The following is a 20252-nucleotide window of genomic DNA, read 5'->3' on the forward strand; positions in this document are numbered from 1 at the left end:
TCATACAGCACAGAAATAGACCATTTAACCCAACACATCTGCACCAACCAGTGGGTACCCAGCCTTATTAATCCCATCTTCCAGCACTTGGCCCATAACCTTCTATGCCTAGGCAATTCAAGTGTTTCACTGGGCACATCTTAAATGGTGTCAGCAATTCTGTTTCCACCATTCTCTCAGACAGTGTATTCCAAATACTCGCCACTCTCTGGGAGATAAATGCCCCTTCAGATCCTCTAAATCTCTTACCCTAAATCTACATCCTTAAATTTTATCTACTATTATGGGGAAAAGTTTCTTGCTATCTACCCTATCTGTACCCCGCATAAATTTTATATACTTCAATCATGACCCCTCTTCAGCCTCTCCAATCTCTCCTCATAACTGAAATACTCCATCCCAGGTAACATCATGACCAATCTCCACTGCACCCTCTCCAGCACTATCATATCCTTCCTATAGTGTGGTGACCAGAACAGCTGAGGTCTGACAAGATTTTATAAAGATGGACCATAACCTCCCAGCTAATGAAGGCCAATATCCCATATGTTTACTAAACCACATTATCTACCTGCGCTACTACCTTCAAGGATCTTTAGGCTTGTACATCAAGGACCATCTCAATATTCCCAATGTATCTCAATATTCCCCAAGACCCTACCATTCAACCTACTAACAAGAGGACATAGGCTTAGGGTGAAAGGTGAACTATTTAAAGGGGATCTTCTTCACTCAGAGGGTGGTGCGAGTGTAAGAATGAGCTGCCAGCAGAATTGGTAGATGCGGGTTCAATTGTAACTTTTAAGAGAAGTTTGGATAGGTACATGGATGGGAAGGGTTTGGAGGGATATGATCTGGGTGCAGGTAGATGCGACTAGGCAGAAGATCAGGCAGCCTGGACTAGATGGGCCAAAGGGCCTGTTTCTGTGCTGTAGTACTCTATGACTCTATAACAATCAGATTGGTCAGACAGGATCTGCCCTTGACATAGCCATGGTAGCTATCGCTGATTAGTCCCCGCCTTTCCAAATGATCATTAATCCTGTCCCTCAGATTCCACCCACCCCTTAATATTTCCCTACTACTGATGTAGGGCTCACAGGTCTGTTATTACCAACCTTTTACCGCTACCCTTCTTAAAAAAAAGGGGAACATATTTGCTGTCTTCCAGTCACCTGGTACCACACTTATGGATAAAGATTTAAAAATCTCAATTAGATTCCCAGTAATCTCTTTGTTTGCCTCCCATAGTAGTCTGGGATAAATCTCACCCAGCCTTGAGAATGTATCCATCTTTAAGCCTGCTAAGTCATTGAGTACCTCTTCTTTATTTATGGAGACTTGCACAAGAATTTCACTTTCCTCTTCACTGAATCCTCCAACTACAGTCAGTTTCCTTTGTGAATACCAATGAAAAGTATTCATTTAGGACCTCAGCTATAACTTCTGGCTCCACGCACAGATTGTCCATTGTCCCTAATGGGCCCTACTTTTTCTCTGGCCATTCTTTTGTCCTTAACCTACTTCAACTTATTCGGATTGACCTTATTCCCGTCGGCCAGTGATATTTCATTATCCCTCTTTGCCTTTGAAATTTCCTTTTTAAAGCAGCTCCCTACCCTTTGTGTACTCCTGACACACCTCCCGTCTTTAGTTCTCTATACCTGCTGTGCTTTTTTTCTTCCCTCCTCCCCTCCAGTATATTTTGATTTTCAAATTATGGTCCATGAAAAGGTACCACAAAACAGAATCACACCAGGTCAGCTCACATGGAATCAGCAGACAGCATGCAAAATGCATTGCAAACAGGCTGCGAAAACAAAGAGAAACAACTCTGATTGACTAAAGGTGGGATCTAGTATTCCATTTCTACTATTGAATGACCACTCCCATTCACCATTTACATTAGTGATTTGGGATCAGAATCAAAGTACAATCTCAAAATTTGTGAGCATCTTAAATTAGGGAGGCAAATGGTTAATACTGACATAGAATGCAACAAAATAACAAGACAGAATTAATAAACTCTCAGGATGGGCATGCAATTGACAAATGAACCAATACACAGTGTGAGAGGGAGCATTTTGCTCAGAGTAACAGGAAGACTACACAGGATTTGGATAACAAGATACTAAATGGTATAGAAGGGCAAAGAGATCAAGACTACGGATACAAAATCGTGAGCAGTTGTGACTCAGGTTATCAAGGCCATGAAAAGAATAGCACTGGGGGAAACAAAATGAAAAGCAGAGTAACTAAACATACTTGGTTAGGCTGCACAGTGTTCTGACCTTTATATTATTAAAACAATATGCAGACACTGAAGGAGGAGGAACAAAATAAAAAAAAAGGATTGCAAACCGAGGATACAGTTATCAGGAAAGGGTGAGGTGCTTTTCTCTACAGGAGAGGCTCTGAATGACCTGTTAAAGACTCAGCAAAAGTTTAAGATGGTAGACAGAATATGTTTTAACTTGTGCAGAACTCAAAACTTGGTGTTCATAAGTATAAAGATTGTTACTAATAAATACAACAGGGAACTCATGAGAAACCTCTTTATCTAGAATGATGAGAATATGGGACATACTGTCACAAATAGTTGTTAATGCAGACAGCATTGATGCATTTAAGGAGAAGCTGGTTAAGCACATGGGGGGAGAAAGGAATGGAAGGATGTGCTAATTGGGCTGGATGAAGAGGGATGGGAGGAGGCTCCTGTGAAGGATAAACAGCAGCTTAGCCACTTGAGACAAATGGCTTGTTTCTTTGCTGTAGACTCCATGTAATTATATGACTGCACCAGTCAAAGGACTATTCCATGCACAGATGAGAAGAAATGCTTTCTGACATCAGCCTGAAACTTACTTCTCATTACTGCGAACTGCATCTCAGAGTCTTGCAGTTGTGATTTACTATGAAATAATGTTCTGGATTAACTGTTTCTATTCTTCTCAGTACCTTACATATGATGACAGCTCTCCCTTTTCCTAGTGAGGAACAGAAAACATAACGTCCCCCCTGGTAACTTCCTCAAGAGGCGACTATTCAAGTGTGAGCTATTTCACTCTATGGCACTAACGCAGAACCTAATCCTGTCTTTATCAGTGTCCAAAATGCACACCACCAGGAAGCAAAACACAAGAATTTGGGAAGGAATTCAAATGAATGGAGACACAAGAGACTGTAGATGCAGGAATCTGCAGCAACAAACAACCTGCTGGAAAAACCCAGCAGCTCGAGCAGCATCTGTGGGGGAAGAGTGTGCAAGGAGCTATCGACATTTCGGGTAGAAACCCTGTATCAGAATTGAGCGCTCATCTCAAGACTGACATCTCATCCTGAAATGAAAGCTCAGTCCTGATGCAGTGTTTCTCCCCCACCCCACCACCACCCCCCACAGATGCTGCTTGACCGGCTGAGTTCCACCAGCAAATTGTTTGTTGCTTCTAATTAATGGTCTGTCCTCAACTCAGAAGAACAATTAAAAATATTCCAAATAAAAACCCAAAATGATCTACCTCTGACAACACTAACCCAGGATTGAAATTCGTTATTTTTACAAGTCAGCTATTTTTACTTCCAAAACCAAAGTCAGTGCAAAAATACATAACATTTAAACAAAAATATTTCTTCTCACCTCTACAGAGCCCTGTTTGTTTAAAACAAATTTCACTGACACTTGGACATATGGCTGAACAATGCAAATGTAACAGGTGATTAATAGCCTCAATCATTACCTCTCAGAATCTTTATCCAACATCTATTCAGAACCATTCACTTTTTGCAAATGCCAAGAATTCTTTAATACAATAATAGGAACTAACTATTCAATAAATTAGCTCCTGAATTAATGCACACCATCAGGTTCACCAAATCTACACTTCAAGTAGATAGCAATGCTCCAGAGGAACGTGGAATGGAGCTAAAACAACAAGAAATTCCAGTCCACTTAATTTAATATGTGCCACCATATCCTGCCAACATTGGCTAGGCAGAAGGTCACTAGAAACCAGTCAGGTTTCCGCTCAGATACAAGTCAGTCAACCTCAGCCAGGCCAGCAAAAGAAAATTAACCAGCGTTTTTATACGCTGAGGGGAGGGGGAGGGGAGAGGTGGGAGGAGGTTAAAAGGAGATGGGTAACCCAGGGCTCCCACTACTCACAATCTGATATACATGCACAAGTCATAACTTGCACGTTGAAAATATGTCACTTGGAAGAGCTACAGAAAGGTGACACCAACCCTTTCTCCGTCCCAACTACACAAGAAGTCAGCACATGTTAGGAGGAATGGAAAGATAACTCAAACGGGAAGGACAGGGAGAACGTGATCCCAGTAAATCCTGATCATCAACATCTCTAATGGAGCAGAAGGTGGTCACCTACCAACACAATCAGTTTCAACTATAGACTTCTCCACTAATCTTTCAACTGTGTGCTTAGGGTCTTCACAGCATAAGATTTTCACATTAATTATGCACTCCACGTTGTTCTCGTTTGGCAGCCAGTGTTTTAGAAGGTTTTTGATTTAAATTAAAAACATGTTGAGAATTGCACATTGTAGCAATTAGTCAATGGGAACCTGACATTGCTTGGTGACAGCAACAGATAATTTTTGCACAACTGATAGTATGATTCATTTAGAAAGAGGGTACCAGTTTAAAAAATATACTTGCTCAGTAATGAGATATTGAGTTGAATGCCAGTATACAAATGAAGAAAATCGAAAGTGGAGTGATTGCAAATCTTTACCTGACTGGATGATGAGTTTAGCACATTCATTACAAGGGAACAAGGCCACATACATTGTGCATCCTTTAACATCACCAGCATTCTTGTTCAGAATTGCATTTAATTCTGCATGACAAACTGGAAGAAAAAATAAAAAGCCGTAAGAAAATTAAAAATAAGATTCATGCCAAGCAACCCCTAATACAATTAATTCTCATTGGGTTTTCTGTTCACAATTAAAGAGGGCTTTCAGTCACAGCCAAGATTAACTAACCTGACATTAACTATGTTCTTATTCAAAAGAGATGCGTTCACATCCTTGTCAAGATGCCCCAAAGTGCCTTACAACCAATCTCACTCAGTTACTGTTATAATACATAAAATAGCCAATTTGCAGAACATTTCAAGTGCTGGAAATCCATCTGTCCAGAGACAAGAGCACTCTTTCCAAACGACACCCCCGGTCACCACCACCCCCCCCCCCCGCCCCCCACCACCACCACCACACATACACACACTTCAGCATCCCAAAGTGACCTTTCACTCTCCAACTCCCTGGTCCACTTCTGCATCTCCACCAACCACTGCCCTTCTTACAGCACCTTCTCATGCAACCGTGAAAGATGCAACACCTGCCCTATTATCTCCTCCCTTCTCACTAGCCAGGAACCCCAGTAGTCGTCCAAGTGATGTAGCAATTCACTTGCACCTCTCACTCACTCCAGGGAGATCTGCCATCCTTACCCAAAATGACTCCAATGAATGCAATGCCTAACTCCAGAATGAGCAGCAAGTGGTGGTACTGCCAACAGTGTCCAAATTCCGTGAATAAGGAAACAAAAATAAAAACACTATTGCTGATCAAATTGATATGTTAATTATAGAAGAGCTGATTAGATATTGAAAATTATCAGCTTCTACAAAAGTAGTAGGAATCATAATTGAAAGGCAATGGAAGCAACAGCTTCTCATCTGTCTCATTCTCCACAGCTTCAAGGCAATAGTCCTCCAAGTCTGGGTATCAGATTCAATACAGACAGTAACACTGTCAGCAGTATGTTGTCACAACCACCAAGAACTCCCAAGGTTTACAGCCGTGAAGAAGCACTAATAACTAATATGTCTTTAAAAATTATATACAGCTCCAAAACATACAAAGTCACTTTTTTTTAAAAAAAAGTCACTTTTATTTTTATGTAACTGCTAATACCATTTAAAAAGGGCCAAGAAAATAGTTAACAATTTTCAACGTCATGCAATGTTTATACCATTAAAGCAACTTTATCATTTCAAAGAAAAAAAGATCTCAAGTGACTTCTAATAAAAACAGCAGCTCTCTCCCTCCATGGTTAATCTACCAGAGCAGATTAAAGATCAGTGTGAACCAGCTAAATCTTGTTCTATAGCATGCCATTTTTAAATAGAGAGCAACCTAACAACTACATATAGAATGTAGATGGAGTTTGGGGAAAAGGAAAGGGGAGTGGAGAGAGGGCAAATTAAACTGCCATCAAGAATTTTATTCAAATGATGTATAAATTTATACTCGCACAGCACAGAAACAGGCCCTACAGCCCAACATGCCTTTGCTAAACATCAGATACCCAGCTACATTAAACCCACTTGGCAGCACTTTGTTAGTTCCTTTTTTTTAAACAAAACTTTTATTCACTAAAAGCACTACAAAAAACAACCAATATTAAATACATTACAGCTAATACAGAAAGAAACAACTAAGCAAACTAATACCAGCGAAACACACACGCAACACTATGCCCGCTACCACAACATACAACACTTAAGATCAAAATTGCATTGGAACAGTCCACAACACATGCAATCCCGAGGGGCCCACCAAGCGCGGAACTCGGCCAAGGTGCCCGCGGAGACCGCGTGCTCCCTTTCCAAAGACACCTGCGTGCACACGTAAGCACGGAAGACAGTCAGGCAGGCCAACCTGCCGGAACCCTCGGCCGCCTGCCGCCGCATCCCGTGGATGGCCAGCTTAGCCAGGCCCAGCAGAAGACCCACCAGGAGATCCCCTGCGCGCCTTGCCAGGCGCCGCACCAGGTGCCCGTAAACCAACAGCGTTGGGCTGAAGTGCAGCCAGAACTTAAGCAGCAGCCCCCTCAGATACGGAAAGAGGGGCTGCAACCTCTCGCACTCCACATATGCATGGTACACCGTCTCCTCCCAGCCGCAGAAGTGATAGGCAGCCAGGGTGTCGGTAAACCGGCTCAGAAAACAGTTGCACGGCACCGCCCAATGCAGCACCCTCCACCCCAGGTCCCCTATGTGCAGCAGGAGGATTCCCACGTAGAGAGACCTCCACCGGGACCCCCTTCACCGCCCACTGGCAAGACAGACCGCCACAGCGTGTCCGGCCAGCAGACCAGGGCGAGGAAGTGAAAGGTGTGCAGGAGCAGCCTGTACAAGAACCACCTCGGCACCTCACAGAACGGCACCGACGGCGTGTCCTCCAGGCAGCTCAGGTGGTGCTGCACCACCTCCCATTAGTGACACCGGGCCCTGGCCCAACCAGCAACTCCAGCAGGGCGGGGCCGGCTCAGCCAGGAAGTTTGTTAGTTCCTTTCATACTTTGACGATCCAAGTGCTCACTTAGATGAGAGTCCTTGCCTCCAGCACCCCTACAAGCAGTGCATTCCAGGTTTCAACCAGTCTCTGGATGAAATAAAATTTTCTTAAGGTCCCTCCCAAACCTGTCACCCCCTATATGAAAAACTATACCCTCTAAGGGGAAAAAAATCAATGCCCCTCTCAATTTACTATATTCCAACCAAGGTACCCCAAACCCATTCTGGGCAGTTTTTCCTCATAATTGAGACATTCCATCCCAGGCAATATCCTGATGAATCTCCTCTGCACCCTCTCCAATGTGCTCACATCCCTCTGCCTCTATACCTTATTTCTGAGAGAGGTTCAAGGAATAGTGGGTGGCTCAGCTGCACAAGGAGGAAAGACAAGAGTCCAAGGCCAAAAGTGGCAAGTGGCTTGATAATCCAGGATAGTGTGTTGCCTTCCTCGTACCAGGGTCAAGAATTTCACTGCATGTCCTCAAAGAGGGAGGGTAAAGAATCAGAAGTCATGGTTCACAATGGTACTTATGACATAACTAAAATGAGAGACAAGGTCCTGCAACTTGAATTTAGGAAGCTCTGTAGCAGATTACAACTTTAGAGGTCCTTTTGTTTTTGAATCTCTGGATTATAGTGCCACATACTGGTGAGTATAGGAATAGGAGGGTAGATCAGATGAATGCATGTCTGAAGAAATGGTGCAGAAGGGATGGATGGGCTGGTTTTATTTTCTTTGGTGCAGAAAAGGCTAAGGGTTGACCCAATTGAAGTATACAAAATTATGAAGGGCAGAGAAAGAGTACATAATAAAAAAAAAGCTTTCCTCTTAGGCATCTGTGACCAAAGGGCATGGACTTAAGGTAAGAGATCAGAGATTTGAGAAAGCATTTGTTTTCCATCCAGAGGGCAGTTGAAATTTGAAATACACTACCCGAGGGGATGATGGAGGGAGAGACACTCGTAACGTTTAAGATGTATTTTTATGTACAGTTAAAATGCCATGACATAAAAGGCGATGGGCCAAGTGCCTGGAAATGGGATTAGTATACATGGGTTTAGCATAATGTACATGGGTTTTTGATAGTTTGCATGGACATAGTGGCCAAAGGCCTGGTTCATGCAGTACAATTTCAAAAAAGTAGAGCTTTTAATGTCAGCCCTAACTTCCTGCTCCACGATTAAAGGAAATGAATGCCCAAATGCAGCGATTCCTTGATCTCAAGCTCCCGGTTTCACATTCTCATATTTTGCGAGGCACATCTTGTAGCAATCCACAATTCAAGGGACTTCTATTCCACATCACATGCTGTTGTTCAGTTTATACACTGGCGAATCAGATCTTTGACATCAGTCACTTGGTGCTGTGGGGGAGGGGAAGTGGCTCTCCACCATCATTTCACCGAGTTAAACAATAAACCAATAAAATGGGAATTTACTGTTGGATTTGATTGCAAAGCTTCTACAGTTCCACTTCACCACAACATAAAGGACAGATGGTCACACTTTTCATTAGCTCCCACCGCCCCTGCTTGCGTCTAACTTGGATGCTGTATTGTGTCACTGATGGACAAGACATCCAAACTGGTAAATCAGCATTACTGCCCGTGCCTGAATACTACCCTTCCAATACACTGCAGGTTGAAAAGAATGTAGCTCAAAACCTCTCTCTCCATAAAATGTGGTACAACAGTGGCCTCTATTGGTCATTATTAGGAAAAAGCCAAGTGTTTCAGAATGAATCAAACTTCCCAAAGGAAGCCAAGGTGCCAGACCATGAGGAAAAATTAAAATCTTAACATTTTCCCTAAAATATATTTTCTGTACAAGAGGGAGCAAGAGTAAACAATCACAAAGACAGACTTTAGAAGATGTGATTTTATTCTCCTTTGGTTAAAGAATTTCCTGATGTATAGAAGTTCATGGATAATGTAGATCAGGTTTCAGAAGGAAGCTGTTCCCTTTAATGAACTAAAGGACTGGGGGGGGGGGGGGGGGGGAAGTGTCACAAAATCTGGGACAGAAAGGGAATATGATAAAAATTACTCAGTAATTAGAATCTGTTCACTAGGGTGTTGGAAACAAAGCATTCAAATGCAGACTTGGATAGGCACTTGAACAAAGATATTCTGCAGGATCACAGGCAAAAAGCGTAGGGAAATGGGCCTGATGGGATTGCCCTACTAGCAACCAACATAGACCCAATCTATTTTGGGCCCAACACATTGATGCAATCACGAAGGCGGCACACCAGTGGCTCTACTTCATTAGGAGTCTGAGGAGATTTGGTATGTCACCAAAGACTCTTGCAAATTTCTACAGATGGACGGTGGAGAGCATTCTGACTGGTTGCATCACTGCCTGGTAATGGAGGCTCCAATGTGCAGGATTGAAAGAGGCTGCAGAGGGTTGTAGACTCAGCCAGGGCACAACCCTCCCTGCCATAGAGGACATCTTTAAGAGGTGGTGCCTCAAGAAAGCGGCATACATCATTAAGGACCCTCACCATCTGGGACATGCCCTCTTCACATTACTACCATCAGGGAGGAGGTAGAGCCTGAAGAACCACACTCAACGTTTCAGGAACAGCTTCTTCTCCTCTGCAATCAGATTTCTGAACAGTCCGTGAACACTACCTCATTATTCCTCTTTTGCACTATTTATTTATTTTTGTAACTTATAGTAATTATGTCTTGCACTGCACTGCTGCCACAAAACAACAAGTTTTACGACATGTCAGTGATAATAAACCTGATTCAGTGAGAAAAGAACAAGCAGGAAATACACTAACATTCCAACTGTGAAAAATGGTTTCAAATCCAGCCCCGCCAAGTCCAGAGATGGAGCCAGCCTCTTTTGTCAGGTGACCATGAGGTCATATGCCTGGAATCTGATGACCTTAATTGAACATTGGAAACTGATGATCATTCACTCAAAATATCCCAAAACGTTAACCAAATCTGCTGCAAATTGAGGTCAAATTATTAGACCAGATGACCAAAAGTTCATTGATCCAAGAGCTTCTTAAAGAATGGAGAGATAGAGTCCAAGAGTCTTCAGAGGTTGGCACTGAGATAGAGTATTGTAATAGACATTTATATTTTCATTTTGACACAAGTAGCTGTTACAGTCTTTAAAGGGTTCAAGCTGAGCACCAGAATTGTTGGAAATTGCATGGAATAACCACTTGCACATCCCGGCTTCAAAAGTTTTGTATTAGAGTGCAGCTCTGAAGCAAATAGTACGGTTTAATATTTCATTTTTTGAAAGATAAAATCTGAACAGAAAGCAGATGTGGATACAATTTACTTTCCTGTCCTGCAATTCTTTATGGTTATTCTACCAGATACCCGAGTAACTAACAATTATAAACACACTGTTTTGGAAATGTCTTTAGGTTAAAATAAATAATTAAACAGTTTGATTCTTATTGCCTCAAAGCATTATATTTTCCCTCTCCCAATTAAAAGAAACAAATCAGACACTAGCTACAGGCAATCCGATTCATCCGTACACCAGTAAGCCAATGATCATGATAATGGGCAAATCCAAGGTAAGTTCAAAACTAAAGAGGCTTCCTTTTACATGTACTTGAAAAATCCCTAATTTCAGTGTAATGAAATTAAAAGCTGGGCTGTATCAATAAATCTGCACCTCTTTCAGAAAAGTACCACAAATCAATTTGCATTCTTCTGCACTGCAAGTTTTTTTGGGCAAGAAATTCATCCTCAGTTGAACTTGCTAAACACATCATATAAAATCATGGGTGTGCTGAACTCCACCTTGGAAATTTGATTCATTTGACATCAAGGGAACTGAATTTCAGAATCAGAGTACATTGCACAGTTACTACATTGGACTGTTAGGTCTTAATAGATGCATGAGAAAGCAAACTAAATAGCCTTTAATTAGTCTTTAACAAATACTCTTCAGAATCTGATTTGAACACAGCAGCCTCCACCTGAAGCACCATTCACCAATTTCAACTTGTATTGACCCAAAATAACAAAGGGGCTTTATGATCAAAAGAACTGCAAACATGAGAAGTCTTTTGTAAAATAAAACAAAGTACCTGTAACCCTGTAATGCAGTGTGCTGTGTGCATGGCAATAGTTGCTGGAGAAAAGGCAGAGGTAATGTTACCAAACTATAGCTTCAAACCAAAAGAGAAAAGCAGAAAATAGGAGCCTCTGCAGCAAAAGATACAGTAACACAAGCACTCATGTTAAGCAGATGTGGAAAAAAAAGTCAATAACAGACCACAGAAGTTTGATATTTGAAGAACAGTTTGGTGAAGCCTAATGCAAACTAGAGGAACAACACGTCCTATTCTGCCTGAGTAGTATGAACACTGAATTTTCCAATTTCAGGTAACCCTCACCTCTGGTGTGTTACCCCCCCCCCCCCAACCTAAACCTCCCCTCACCTCTGGTGTGTTTCCCCCCACCCCTCCCCTCACCTTTGGTGTGTTCCCTCCCCACCCACCCCCTCCCGATCCTCCCCCTCACCTCTGGTGTGTTCCCCCCCCACCCCTCCCGATCCTCCCCCTCACCTCTGGTGTGTTCCCCCCCCCCCACCCCTCCCGATCCTCCCCCTCACCTCTGGTGTGTTTCCCCCCCCCCCCCCCACCCCTCCCAATCCTCCCTCTCACCTCTGGTGTGTTCCCCCCACCTTTCCCAATCCTCCCCTCACCTCTGGTGTGTTCCCTCCCACCCAATCCTCCCCTCACCTCCGGTGTGTTCCCCCCACCCCCTCCCAATCCTCCCTGGTCCTCCCATTGTTGTCCCCTTTCCCATATCCACCCTCCAGTCCAACATCACCCATTCTCATTCCCCATCCCCTCCTGTGTCCATCCACCTACTACCCACATCAGTAACCCCATCTGCCCTTCAGCTTTCACCCAATGGTTCCTATAAGCACCTTCCTTACTTATCAGATACCAACACCAATAGCCTTTGTGTTCCTGCTTATCACCCTCCTAGCTATATCCATCTTTGCCCTTCCCTCCCTCCCCAGCTCTTTCTGCCTATTTCCTATCCGCTTCCATCTATTGTTCACCTACCTCCGTCTCCCAACTCCACTCCTCCCCTAATTGGCTCAATCCACCCAGCATCCTTCATGGTCCTGGTCTCACCACTCCTCCTCTCCTCTTTATACTAGCTATTTCCCCTCTCAGTTCTGATACAGGGTTTCAACCTGAAACATCAACAATTCTACCCCCCCCCCCCCAGTAGATGCTGCTCGACCCACTGATTTCCTCCAGTAGATTGTTGGTTGCTCCAGTTTGGTGAAGCAAACTAGTAAAAAAAAGAACCAAGTTGGACAGTGGTGTATTCAGCAGAAATCACTGGTGGTCCACAAGAGCTTACTGCTAAATAGTGCATTTAATGAAACATTGGCTTTTCTTCATATCTAGGTTTTCTTCCCTTCTCAATGTGCTTCTGAAATACAAGTGCACCAGACCACTTGCTTTCACTCTTGTACCATTTTTATCTTTCAGACACAAACATCTGTTATTAATAAAAGAAAATTCTCTTGAATCACTTTTTTTAACAAAAAGAAACTGACAGTCTTTAGAGAGAGTTCAATTGCAGAAATAACATCCTGATGTGATTCTCTGGAAAGCCATTTTCAAAGAGGTGAACTTTGTATTGCAACAGGAAGATAGCCTAAATACTATATAATCCCGTAATGTAATATTCCATATTTTAAGCCCAATTTACTCTAGCAGCTGGCATGAAATTTTTAAAAAGACTAACTGCAGAGTGAGTTACACCTGCTAAATTGGCCAATGCTGCATGCAAGCTTGATGCTGGGACTAGTGGACTCAAACCAGGCATTTGGATCATGGTTACATCCAATGGAGAAAGCCAACTAAGATTCAGCACATGCTCCAGTCAATCAAAAATGCAGATCAAACTATAAATTCAGCATTTCAGTATCTATACATAATATTAAATAAAAATACAATATAACTGGTTACAATTACAAAAAAAAACAATTTGGGATTATTAAAAACTAATCACATCAGCTTTAATGAAATACCAGGTGCTGCACACATGGGTCCAATACATCAATGATGGGTGATGTGACTGGACACTATTAGTCCTGTGTGGTTCCAACATGGCCAGTCCTCCAGGCACACTGCACATGACTTGCCCAGGGTAGGATTACCCAACCCCTTTACACAAAGTATTGTTCTTTCCTTCTATGGATCCCAAATCCCCAAACAGAATTTGACCTCAAGACAACAAGTTCACATGGAACTTAGTTATACTCTGGTATACATTACAAGCACAAGTCTGTCTTATTTCAATACACATTTTTAAACTGTTCTGGAAATAAGAAATTGAGGTTAAAACCATTGAGTTCTGCAAAGTTTCCTTATACTTTACAATACTTACCATACATATATTTTGTGTCCAGTTTATTTTTAGCAGTTCTTGCCCATGGTAAAGAATCATCACTGCATCTATTTGGCATTCCATTGTACCCTATGCCAACGATCTTATTTTCAGGATTCACAATGCAAGCACCAACCTGTATTTAAATCAAAAAGTGATCACTATCATTCATATTAGAAAAGTTTTGTCAATAAAATGTGGCCTCACAGTTCATGTGCCCTATGAAAAGGCCATGGACTAGAAGCTGACCCAGAGTGTTTTTCTGTCATTACAACAGTACTGTGGGTGACACAAACACAGTTTAGAAAATCATTTAAAGAGTGGGAACTTCAGTTGTGAAGTTCACACAACTGTTTTCAGCTTTCCTCATCTAAAGTTGCATTCAAACTCTCATTGCCAATTTCAGTGCAGTGTTGCCTACTGATGTGCTGTGAGCTCTTACATTTCTCAGCACGTAGCCAGCAGGTGAGATCTTTACAGCCAACTCAAAGAGGCATAACCCAATGCAAACTATATTCTTCCTGCTAACGGGAAGTATTGATATTAGATGAATGAATGCTGCAATGATGGGTGGTGCTGGGAAGAAATGGGAGTGTTCCCAGGCATCAGAGATACCTGGACAGGCTGAAGAACTGGCTGCAGGCATGTCTGGGCTGAGAGCAATTATCCAGGGTAACAGTCAATTGCTCTTGGCAGGAAGCTGCCAGGGAAATTTATTGCAAAGAACAAACCCTAGAAAGAGTAAGCCATTTGGCCCTTGGAGCCTGCTCTCTGCTAATCCAAAAAATCATGGTTGATCTTTTACCAAAATTATTTGTCTGCCGTATCCCAATCCTGACACCATCCTCCACCCCCCCCACCTCCATTCCTCTAAAATCCAGAAATTCTGTTTGAATAAATGTAGTGTCTGCCTGCATTTCAGAGAAGCCTGTAAAGCCAACAAATCCACATGCCTACTCTGGTGAAAGGAAAATAGATAAAAATACTGTGGAATTTGGGTGATGTTCCCAATGCAGTAGTGAGCAGAAATCTGTGATGTGGTGGAGATCAGCAGCGACCTGGAATGGTCCCAAAGCCAGGGAGTTGAGAGCAATCATGACCCTGACCTGCAGGAGTAAAGCTGTCCAAGAACACTAGGTTGTAATAGTTCAGAGATTTCAGTAGGGACAAAGAATCAAATTTCTTCATTAGTTTTTACACAGGAACTTCAAGAGAAACAGAGGTTACTTAAACTTGATTGTTCTTAGCCAAAATAGCATTTTTCAGGGCAGTGACGTTCACCTCAAAAAAATTTTGCATATTTATGTCAGTTCAGAGAATTTTTACAGTGGGGAAAAAACTACTAGAAAGAATAAAAATTCCACTGGGATAAAATGCAAACTTCCTGACAAGCATTTGGGCACCCAGAAATATACAAGCGACTGGTGGGGGGGGACACACAAAGCCACATCATCTGCGTATGCATCAAGAAACATGGATTTGAAATAAAATTGGCACATCAATTCTGTGAGAGCACATTTCTCTAGGTCAGATGAACCCAACTTTCAACAGCAGTATAATTTTATGAATGAGTTTCACTCATTATCATTTACTTCATAACTGAGTTTAATTAAGCAACACATGAATAGTGATATTAAATGATATTAAAAGAATTATATCCCATGAGCATTCAGTGAAGTACTCGCTATGCAAAGAAACAGAACAGGCATTTTATTATAATAAAATCAGAAAATGTTGCAAATACTCACAGGTCTGGCAGATCTGCTGAAAGACAAAGTGTTAACTTTTCAGGCTGAAGAAATGTTAACTGTTTCTCTTTCTGCAGAAGGTGCCTGGCCTGCTGAGTGCTTCCAGCATTTTCTGCTTTTATTTCACATTTCCTGCATCTGCAGATATTTTGATCTACACAGGTATTTTGTTTTAGCGAAGGGCTCTGTTTGGTGTCATCATTTCATTAGTTTCAATGCATAATAAAAGAGCAACCATTATTACAGTAATAAATGAAGACAAATTCTAAATTAAGAAATAATTCAGGAGGAAATGAACTCCAACGCAAAAATGCTTGAGAGCACAGAGTGAAATATACATAGACACAAAGCAGTCTTAAAGCACAAGTCATGCTCTGCAATGATATAGTTTGGAAGAAGCCATTTGGACAATATTGCCTACGTCAACTCTTTGAAGGAGCTTTACAATGAGTCCCTTTCCCATGTCCACTTACCTACAACAACACAAAATAAAAATTCTTCTCCCCAAATTTATTCAGTTCCCCTTTTAGCCTAATTCCACTATCCCTTCAGGCAAGGAGAAATAACCTGTTCCAAATAGGTTATCTCACCTCTGGCTCTGCTGCTGCGCTAAAAGGCCCAGTTGTGATTTGTAAATAAAGATCATTGATATAATTACAATCTACATCTGTTTAGAAAATGAACAGAGAGAGACAGAGCGCGAAAGAGAGCTCGAGAGAGACTAGAGATGCCTAGAAATAAGGGAGAAATATCCAGACAACAATCACTGACTGGAAAATAATGTGCAAAGATAGGCATTGCTCACAGCTTGCTCAAGGTTAATGAAGAAACACAAGGAACTTCATTCTACATTGTGTATACAGACCAAAAACCAAGGACCTCTGTTCATGAGCTGAAATTCCTCATACCTGGGAGTTTGGGTCTTTGCTTCTCTGTGCTGATAGAAAAGCCACTGCCATAAAATATTCTGACCACTCAAGATAATCTTCTCGTTTTCTGCATATTGCCACATCACCCCTATAACAAAATTGAACAGAACCTCATCACAGATAAAGTTAGGACCACATTGCAAACATTTATCTTACATTATTCTGCTCCAACTTCATTTACAAGTTTGCAGATGATACCACTGCAGTGGGCTGTATCTCAAATAATGATGAGCCGGAATACAGGAATGAGATAGAGAGCCTAGTGACATGGTGTCATGAAAACAATCTTTCCCTCAATATCAGCAAAACAAAAGAGCTGGTCATTGACTTCAGGAATGTTCCTGTTTACAAAAACGGTGCTAAGGTTGAGAGTGTTGAGAACTTCAAGTTCCTAGGAGTGAACATCACCAATAGTTTGTCCTGGTCCAACCACATTGACGCCACGGTCAAGAAAGTTCACCAACACCTTTACTTCCTCAAGAGGCTAAAGAAACGTGGAATGTTCCCTTTGATCCCTGACCAATTTTTAATCGATGCGCCATTGGAAGTATCCTAGCCAGATGCATCACAGCTTAGCATGGCAACCGCTCTGCCCATGACTGCAAGAAACTGAAGAGTTGTGGACACAGCTCAGCACATCACAAAAACCAGCCTCCCCTCCACGGACTCTGTCTATACTTCTCACTACCTCAGTAAAGCAGCCAACCTAATCAATGACCCAACCCAGCCGGACATTCTCTCTTCTCTTCTTTCCCATCGGGCAGAAGATACAAAAGCCTGAAAGCACGTACCACCAGGCTCAAGGACAGCTTCTATCCCACTGTTATAGGACTATTGAACAGTTCGCTAGTACAATAAGGTGGACTCTTGACCTCACAATCTACCTTGTTATGACCTTGCACCTGATTGTCTGCCTGCACTGCATTTTCTCTGTAACTGTAACACTTTATTCTGCATTCTGTTATTGTTTTACCTTTTACTACCTCAATGCACTGTTGTAATGAATTAATTTGTATGAACAGTATGCAAGACAAGTTTTTCACTATACATGTGACAATAATAAACCAATTTACCAAATTTGATACACAAACCAATTTGATGAATGAGGAGAAATCAAAGGAAGCCTTACACAGAATCACTGTGGCACAGGTGATTACTGGCACACAAAGGAGAGAGAGAAAAGAGCCCCCAAAGTTTTGCACTCTGGATAAACAACTGAAGATAAAACATGAGGTACTCAAGTCAGAGATAAAGTACCAAACACAAATGCTGGAAATATTGAGAGAAAATCCTAGAAATTCACAGTTTATCTGGAGGGGAAAATAGTCTAAAGTTTCAAGTAAGGTCAGTCAATTGGGCTGCAAGCAGATGCCATTGTGTAATTAGTTGATAAGACAACAAACTCTATTTGATTGAGTCGTGCAAGGTCAGCTTTGATTATGATGTATTTTAAAAGATCATTGGTCTATAAATGGATTCTATGAGGGAGGGAGGGAGGAACTACTATAGTAACAAGTACCAGTCTGAGATCTAGACAATAGGTTAGATCATGATTCCCTACACTAAGCCTTAGCCTTTTTTTTAAAAACACAGGAAGAGCAACAAATCCAAGTCTAGAAGGAACCAGAAATAAAATATGGAGATAAGAGACTAATTCAGATTGCAGGTTGAGCACAGAAGAGCTTTACCCAATGAATTAAGGTAGCGTAGTGATTTAATTGATTGACTATTACCGGGGCTATTGATCAAGTTCCACCACAGCTAATACAGAATTCAAATAAGTAAGTAAACTGGAATAAAAAGCTAGAATCATATAGTGTTAATACATAGGGCACAGGCATTCAGCCCTATCATGCTGAAGCAAAAATTTTCAAATAGTTAATTCCATTCACAATGAGTTTTTGTTTAGATAGAACTTCACACTTGATTTGAAAAAGACATAGCTCAATCATATTATGGGCAGTCTTTCCAAGGACCTACTTTACAACATAATTAACCCTCAACTTGCTGCACAGTATCAGATCTAGTCAGTTCCACAACATACAATACTGATCCTGAAATCAATTTTATATACATTAGAGGAATTCACACAATTCAGTTATTCTTTCTCCACAAATGCTGCATTTGACTCTTGAATTGACCTCTTGTATGATAAAGATGAACTCCCAATCTTTCAATCCACCTTGTCACAGCCCTTGCTCCTTATTTGTCTACCTGCACTGCACTTTCTCCGTAACATTATATCCTGTATTCTGTTATTGCTTTTCTTTTTGTACTACCTCAATGTACTTGTGTTTGGAACGATCGTCTGGATGGTATGCAAAACAAAGCTTTTCACTGTATCTCAGTACGTGACGATACTAAACAAATTACCAACCTGCAGTGCTTTCCCTGCATCCTCCATTTCAGATTTCCAGCAATTGCTGTATTTTCTATCTCAGTTCCAGTATGGGCTTGTTAATTCTCCTTCATCTGTTCTCCTACTTATATCTTAAGCTCAGCTAACTGCTATTAACAAGCTTTCTTAACCCTCTGAGTGATCACCAACCTGTGCCATTCAATATCTCCTAGTCCCCACTCTATCGCAGACATTCCCTTGTGCCCTCTCCACCCCTCCCCCTTCTCAGCAACTTAAAGCATTTTCTAAATATCCCAATTCTGAAGAAAGGCCATCAACTGAAACATTAATTCTGTTTCTCTCGCCATAGATACTGCCTGATCTGCTGAGTATTTCAAGCATTTTTTTTGGGGGGGGGGGGGGAGAAAAGAGAATGGACTCCTTATTTATAGCATCTGCCATCATTTGCTGCACAAAGATGAAATTTCGTGTGTATTTTACACTAGACAATGTGCAATTGGAATTCAAATATCCTGCTCAATAGATCAAGGAAACTTGGGTACAAAAGTGTGCTACGTAAGCAAATTCACTATGGCACTTGCTGTGCATGACCATCTGTTGATCTTTGCCACAAATGCTTCTCAGCCCATTGCAATGGTTCCATCCACATGTTAAAAAGTAAATTTCCTTCGATTGCATTGACACAAATCAGGTGCAAAACTAAACTCTGAATTTCATATAAAGTAGTAAACAAACCCATTTCTCAAAAAGCAAAAAAGCTTCAGATTCTGAAAACCTGAAATAAAAGTAGAAAATGACAGAAGTGCTCAGAAGTTCAGGCAGCATTTGTGGAGAGAGAAATAGTTAACATTTTCAGCAAATAATCTTTAATCAGAATTGTTTAAAGCAATTTGCCTAATTATTTAAAGCAATTTGAATAGTGCAGGTCTCCGTGATGGTGCATTTAAGTAATTTTGAGATAGTTAAAAATGCACTATCACAGAGACCTGCACTATTCTTTTGATTGTTATGTATTTTATTAATTGGTACGTATTTTTATGGCCACAGTATGAGCTATATTCAAAATTGAAAAGCATCTACAGTTGTCAGTTCTTAAATACACTGAACCTAATGTGCATGGAGGTTAGATGGTCTGAAACTTCACATTGTCTGCTTAAAAATAACTGTATGCATGCTGCTTATGTACCTGTACTCTGCCCAGGTTGGTTTTATCGTTTACTTTCATTCAAGTTTTATTGCTGGCTTATTGTAGTTCAGAGGTAAACAAATGTTTTTGTGAAAGATATTTTAACCAGACTACCAGATGTTGATTTTTTTTGTCACATATTAAGATAGCAACACTAGAAATTATTAACAGCACAGTTTTTGTTCAGATTGCTTGCAACACAAAAGATAACAGTTCCTTATCTAAACTGCAGGGAATTCTGACGTGATTTTGTTTGGTTTTGGCAGTATAATTTGTTCAAAGTCAGTTTTCAGCCTTTATCA

The 20252-nt window shown here is 41.3% G+C and overlaps 1 protein-coding gene across 2 annotated transcripts in view; it reads right to left on the reverse strand.

Moving 5' to 3' along the window:
• dctd (dCMP deaminase) overlaps positions 1-20252 on the reverse strand; it is a 46634-nt gene that overhangs the window by 15904 nt on the left and 10478 nt on the right. Inside the window, exons 2-4 of one of the 2 annotated variants that reach the window (XM_052020537.1) lie at positions 16385-16493; positions 13729-13864; positions 4752-4868 (exon numbers count right to left, since the gene is read on the reverse strand). In XM_052020537.1, the coding sequence (XP_051876497.1) occupies positions 4752-4868; positions 13729-13864; positions 16385-16493 (362 nt within the window). The remainder of the gene's footprint in view (positions 1-4751; positions 4869-13728; positions 13865-16384; positions 16494-20252) is intronic. The other variant, XM_052020538.1, reaches the window with a different exon arrangement.

This window comes from Pristis pectinata, chromosome 7, assembly GCF_009764475.1.
Source record: "Pristis pectinata isolate sPriPec2 chromosome 7, sPriPec2.1.pri, whole genome shotgun sequence".
Taxonomy (NCBI): Eukaryota; Metazoa; Chordata; class Chondrichthyes; order Rhinopristiformes; family Pristidae; genus Pristis; species Pristis pectinata.